This window comes from Calonectris borealis, chromosome 13, assembly GCF_964195595.1.
Source record: "Calonectris borealis chromosome 13, bCalBor7.hap1.2, whole genome shotgun sequence".
In the NCBI taxonomy this organism is placed as follows: Eukaryota; Metazoa; Chordata; class Aves; order Procellariiformes; family Procellariidae; genus Calonectris; species Calonectris borealis.
Genome location: NC_134324.1, coordinates 2,747,505 through 2,754,177, shown reverse-complemented (window position 1 = coordinate 2,754,177; position 6,673 = coordinate 2,747,505). Strand labels below are relative to the sequence as shown.

Below are 6,673 nucleotides of genomic sequence, written 5' to 3'. Positions count from 1 at the left end.
CTATGGAGTTGCTACGTAAAAAACAAAGAAAGAAAAACTCAAAATACCTAATTTTGAGGATTTTCAAAGCATCTTGGTCAAATGTAGTCTAGGTACAGATTGACTGGTCCATGTTCTGAATGATCTATAAAGACCACGATGAAGTGAGATAGCAACTCTGCTTACTTGTAGTAATTTTTGCTTTCAAGTGAACCCCCTCCTATGGTGCTGGCCCTCTCTAGAGGGGAAGAGAGCACAGCTTGAGAATATTTGAAATTTAAATCCGAAGGAAGCCTCCGGTTTTATGTAACATAAAAAGCAAAGGAGATTCAGCCTCAAAAATTGTTAAAGATGTTTAACACTCTCCATTAAAATCACAAAAGCGGTGTAATTCATTGTTATCGGAGAAATGCTTTCTTTCAACCCTTCCTTCTTTAAAGGACTACATGAGATATTTCAGTACCAAATTAGTATCTTCCATTAGTGTGAATGGCTGCTAAGTACACACCATAAATTCTTCGTACTGGGAGACACGTGTGTGCAAAGGATGCAAAGGCAAGGCCACTTTGGTCCTCGAAGGAGAGCTGAGGGAGAAGCTGCTGTAAGCCCAGAGGTTTGCAGAGGCTGCTGAGACAGATGTTTGATGGTGGGCAGCTTATATAAAGCCTGGGTATGCTCCTTCTGGATTTACTTTATTATAACAAAGACCAAATTTGGAGTCTCTCGTTCTTATGATTATACCCCGTGCTTCTTTCCGCCCCCTCCTGAGTTCTTTTTTTAATAATTTCCTAAATTCAGAAGATAATCTGATCCATGACTGTGAAGCTGAAGTTTCTTTTCCTGCCCTTGGTTTGGTGGGACTTTTGGGTGCTGAGCATCCCCAGCCGCCCCGCTCCCCCCGGATGCGCTCAGCACCCCGAGGCCTCCCCACGCACACAATGTATGATGGGCAGCGAAGAAGACAACAGTGATCTGTACTTAACATTAGGTGGCACAAAAGAGTTTCCTTTTGCTCACAGGAATACTGAAATACAGGGGCAATAACCAGCAGAGATTTTCTTTTCTTTAAAGGAAATTCTCCTTCCCTATTTTTTCCAGCTTTCAAGTAGTCTTTGAAGTACTTCTGTTTATAAACGTACTTGATTTTGTCTTCCATTGCATCTCTTTTGTTTTGTAACATAATTTGTTTTAAAATAACACATAACCCAGCCCTCGCTGCAGTTGTATTTACAGAACAGCCAAAGGGCTCTAAACCAGGCTCATTTCAGCGAAATGCCTTCTGTCCTTCCTCCAAACCAATGCTGGCTGTAAAAGCTTTACCTCTCAGGACCCTGCATGTTCAGAGCCAGCGTGACCATGTAGGGTATGTCTTAATGTGAAGCTTTTCCTCCGTGTCCTTAGTTGGGGCTGTTTACAAACCGCAGCCGTTTACTCCTGGTTTGGTACCCACGCTACTTGGCGTACATTTATTTTGTTTCTGGAGTTGACTGAGAAATGTGATTTTTGGGGCTATATTTCCTTCTCCTTCTGCTGTAATCCTTCCTGAAACAGTTGCAGGTTGTCGTCCCGCTGCGGAGGCAGCCGGGCTTTGCTGTCCCAGCACAGAGGCAAGCGCAGGCCGGTCACCCCCAACACCGTTGTGTCTGCACTGTACTGCAGCTTGCAAAGATTTACCAAAAAAGAAATCAGATTTATGGTTAAGAAACAAAGCATCGCCCACTGTTTACATCCCAAATCCCTCTTGCTAACAGGTACAGGCTGTATATTTGTTGTAACCGGCGTGGGAAGGTGCCCGTCCACTCGTGCTCCTGCTGCTGCTGGGTTATTAAAGACAAGAGAGCTCGCTCCTTGCTCTGGTCGCTGCTCAGGACTCCTAAAGGTAATTTTCCCCTCCCCTAAATTACTCGCAGAAGGGTTGGTTATTGTTTTCTCCCAGGTTCAGCTTCAGAAGGGGGAAAAGAAAAATATAAAAAGCCATTTCGTTGGTGATGCCGTGAAGTTTGCTGCTTTCCTGCCTCCCCCCCAGCACCCACCCTCCTCCCTTCACCCGGCCCGGCTCCTGGGGATGGAGCTTCCCCGTTTCACCCCATTAGATGTGATTAACTGTTATTGTTCCTCCCCAACACGCCACTTCCCGCCCAGGGGGAGCGGGGGGCGGCCCGGGCCGGGGGGGTTGGGGGGTCCGGGGCGCAGGAGCCCCGGCCCGGCCCCCGCGGCCCCTCCGCTCCCGGTGGGGTGGAGGGAAGGAAGGAACAAAAGAAACTTCCTTCGTGCCCCGATTCCTGCCGCTCGGGGAGGAGGGGGGGAACCCCAGCCGGGTCCCCATCGGCTGCGGGGAACCCGGTCAGCACCAGCCGGGAGGGAGGCGGCTGCTCCGCGGGCGCGCAGAGCCGCGCTGCGCCGGAGGCGAGGCGGGGAGGAGCGCTGCTGCGGCCCGCGCCCTACACCGATATACGTTATCTATACGCACACACAAATAGTTATATATACTGTACATATACGCAGCGGCGCGTCCTGCCCAGCGCTGCCCGGCCCCGCCAGCCCCGAAAAAGCCGTAGACACCCTTTTCCACCCCAAAAGTGCGTTTTTCCACGGCGCCGCGGCAGGTGGAACCCGGCCCGCACGCCGCTACCGGGCTCGGCCCCCCCTCCCCCCGAGCCCCCTTTCCCGGGAGGGTACCGGCCCTTCCCGGGGAGGGGGAGCCCGGTGCGCGGAGGAGGGGGTGGGGGGGAGGCCAGGGGGGTCCCCGCCGCCCCCTCGCCGAGGAGCCCCCGCTGCCCGCACCCCCGGCTCGGCCAGCGCACAAACAACGCAAGGTGATTTTTAATCTATTATTTTTTTTTTTGTAAAAATGTTTATTTAAACCTTTTTTTTTAATTTTTTTTTCCTTTTACAACAATAAAATATTGCGTCAATATAAACCCCTTGACTAAAACTGGTCGACAACCAAACGTTACAGCGACTCGTGTGTTTCGTTATTATTTTCCGACACCCATTTAGGCTTTTTTTTTTCTTTCGGAAACGTGTTTTTTTTCTTTTTTTTTAAACATAATGCGGAATTTATTGAAAATAAATAATTGTTGGCAACTGCAATAGGCAATTTTGGATAAAATAGTTGAAAAAAGCAACCTTTAATGAAAATAGCGTTTATTATACATCAGTTACTAAATGAATAAACTAAATGATCTTTCTTTAAATTAATAACTTCCAAAAAACGTTTAATATACAAAACTGTACAGTTATAAAGTTGGCAGAAATAGGCAGGTCCTCAGTGTCGAGTTTATTATTTTTTCTTTTTTTTTTTTTTTTTTTTTCCTTTTTTAGCGCTTACTGAAAAATACTTGAAAAATATAAATGTCGAAAGGAAAAAATCTGAACGCCGGGGAGGGAGAGGGGCTGTGCGGGGAGCCGCGGAGCGGGGTGCAGCCGCCGAGCGGGGCCGCACCGGGCCCGGCCCGGCCTTGGGGGGGGCCCTGGGTGCGGGGGGGGAGAGGGGGCCCGGCCCGGCCTTGGGGGGGCCCTGGGTGCGGGAGGGGGGGCCCGGCCCGGTCCTGCCCGGCGGCCCCGAGCCAGCCCGGCCGCGGGTGCAGCGAGTGAACTTGGCCATGCACACACACACACACGCACGCAGCAATTCCCCTTCGTGAGCGGCTGCGTGGGTGCGTGGGCGTTGCACACCCCCGTCCTTGTGTACAAGACATCCACGGACGGGCGGAGGAGAGGGGGCGGTTACAGCTCAGCACTTCCCTGTGCCGAAAAAATGGTTATGGTTTTAGTATTTTAGTGACTTTTTCTTTGTTTGTTTTGTTTTTCTCCCTGTTCGTTTTGTTTTTGTTGTGTTTTGTTTTTTTTTTTTTTTTATAAAAGCTTTTCAACAAATCCAGCATCTCCCTGTGACGCGGAAATAAGCTCAGCGTGAACCAAATGCGGGCGTTTTCTGTCCCCCTCCCTCCCCCCCCGAATTCATGAGACCCCTCATTCCTCTTCACGATCGAAACAAAATACAGAGAAACCGATTTCCGAAGCCAAAGCGCAGAAGTATAAAGGTGTTTTACTACAGACCTCTCAGTCTGGCGCTGATCAAAAAGCCCAACTCATCTTCGGAAAGAAAAGGACTGGCCAATGCCACGGTTTTGTTTGTGATGCTTAATTTCGGATAAATCTCTTAAAAATAATAATTATTATTATTTTTCCTTGGGAGAAGAGGGGGGAGGTCAGGATTGTAACCCGACCGTTTTACGGCGTTGGGAAGTTCTTGAAAAGGCAGAGAAAAGCTGCAACAAATAAGCCTGTTCTTCGCAACCCTGCGTGCGGCAGTCGGGTGCGCGGAGCTCCGCGGGCGCGGAGGGGACCCCGTCTCCTCGGGAGGGGGAGGAAGGGCCGCGGCCGCCCTGCCCCGTCCCCGCTGGGTGACATTGCCGGTGCGTGGGGAAGGGAGAAACGTTTTGACTGATCAATTCGATACAAATTAGGTCACAAATATTGTGTACAGTTTGTAGTAAAACACCTCAGACATTTAAAAACGCTATATAAGTCTTTAAAAATGCAAAACTAGTCTATTGTAAAACAGATTCACCTGAAATACAGCTGATATAACCAAGGCGCTGGAAGGTTATTCATAGGCACACATCTGTCTTTCCTTTTCTGTCGTTTTTTTTTTCTTTTTCCCGTGGGTTTTCTTTTTTTTTTTTTTTTTTCCTTTTTCCTTTTTTTTTTTTTTTTTCCTTCGTCCTAGTGGAGACCGAAAACAAACCTTGTCTGCGAGTAAACACCGCGTACTGATCAGCGGAAAGGTCGGAGAGAGAAAAAAAAAAATATTGCCCAGGCGGCGAGCGGGGAGCCCCCGCTCCACGTCTCCCGCCTCTCGGAAACCATAAGTTAAAGCCCCGGCGGAAAATCCGCGCATCCCGCAGTCCTGCCTGCCCCGAGAGCCCCCGGTCAGAGGTCGTGGCAGGCCGTGTCCGTTTTCACGCCGTGGGAGTACACCTCGTGTTGCGGCTGCTCCCCCGGCGGGGTCATGCGCTTCTCCTTCTGCCGCCGGTTGCAGAACCAGACCCGCACCACCTCCTTCTCCAGCTGCAGGCTGTCTGCCAGCGAGGAGATCTCCTGGGCGGCCGGCTTGGGACACTTGAGAAAGTGCGTTTCCAGCACGCCCTTGACACTCACCTCGATGGAGGTCCGCTTCTTCCTCTTCCTCCCCTGCGCCGCGATCTTGTCGATGCTGGTGGGGCTGCCGGTGGAGGAGTCGGCCTCCTCCAGCCACTTGTTCAGCAGCGGCTTCAGCTTGCACATGTTCTTGAAGCTGAGCTGCAGGGCCTCGAAGCGGCAGATGGTGGTCTGCGAGAAGACGTTGCCGTAGAGGGTCCCCAGGGCCAAGCCCACGTCGGCCTGGGTGAAGCCCAGCTTGATGCGCCGCTGCTTGAACTGCTTGGCGAACTGCTCCAGCTCGTCCGAGGTCGGCGTCTCCTCATCCGAGTGGTCCTGGCAGTGGTGCCCGCCCAGCTCGCCGTGCTCCCCGCCGCCCTCGCCCCGCAGCCCCGGGTGCAAGCCCTGCGCGGCGGCGGCGGCGGCGGGCGGCGGGGTCAGCCCGCCGTGCTCCAGCATGCCGCCCACCGCGAAGCCGGCCTGCGAGTAGACGTTGAGGGGCTGCCCGGCGGCGGCGGGGGCCAGCGAGGCGCTGTGGGCCGGGCTGGCGCCCCAGGCGCTGGGGTGGTTGGCGTGGGGCGAGTGGTGGGAGACGTGGGGCGAGCGGTGGTGGATGATGGCGCCCAGCTGCAGGTCCTCGCGGCCCGGCTTGACGTCGGGCTGCTCCAGCGGGCCACCGGCCAGCGCCGAGGGCCAGGGCCCGCCGTCGCTCAGGCTGGTCACCCAGTGGTGCCCCAGCGGGTGCCCATTGCCGGGGACGCCCTGCAGGTACTCGCTCTGCAGCAGCTTCTGCGGGTTGCGGAAAGGGCTCCCCTGCTGCATGCCCGCGCCGTCCGCATGGGCGAGCGAGCCGGAGCCGAGGAGGCTGTAGGGGTTGGAGGCGGCTGTGGCCATGGCCGCCGCGCAGCCCCCACGAGTTATACTGTGGCGGCGCCGCCGCTTCAGCCTTTGACATCCACCGGCACGGCGGCCCGGGCAGCGGCCGACCGCCGACTGGCAGCCGCGCCGCCCAATGGGGGCGCGCCGCCGGCGGGGCCGCGCCGCGCGGGCCAATGGGAGGGACGAGGAGGCCGGCCGCGGCGGCGGGGGCGGGGCGAGGGCGCCGGGAGCCGCGCGGGCCCGAGGCAGGAAGTGAATCACTCCGCCGGCACCGGGGGCCGGGCGCGAGGCGGCCCCTCCGCTTAACTCCTTCCGCGCCGCGCTCCGCGCCGGGCGGGGCGGGAGGGGGGGGACGCGGGGCACGGCTTAAATGGGGAGCGATTAGCGCCGGGGGAGCGCGCGGCAGAGGTTAAACGGCGGCAGCCCGGCGGGACCACCCCGGCGCAGCTCGGCCCGGCCCCCGACGCGCCCCCGGGGCCCTCGCCGCCCTCGGCCCGCCGGTCCGGGCGGGCTCCGCCGCTCGGTGCGCAGCGCCCGCTCCGCTCCTCTGCACCGCAGGCTGCTGCTGCTCTGCTGCCCCGAGCCGCGCGTCTCCCGCCTGCCCCGGGCCGTGCGCTCCCGCGGTGCGCGCTCGGGAGCAAAAAAACCGCCAAACCCCTAAAATAATAAT

At 55.9% G+C, this 6,673-nt stretch overlaps 1 protein-coding gene across 1 annotated transcript; it reads right to left on the bottom strand.

The window, feature by feature from the left end:
• Positions 1–2,365: 2,365 nt before the first annotated feature.
• POU3F4 (POU class 3 homeobox 4) lies at positions 2,366–6,018 on the bottom strand. Its single transcript, XM_075161798.1, has one exon. The coding sequence runs from the start codon at positions 6,016–6,018 to the stop codon at positions 4,918–4,920; it is 1,101 nt and encodes a 366-aa protein (XP_075017899.1). The 3' UTR covers positions 2,366–4,917.
• Positions 6,019–6,673: the final 655 nt, after the last annotated feature.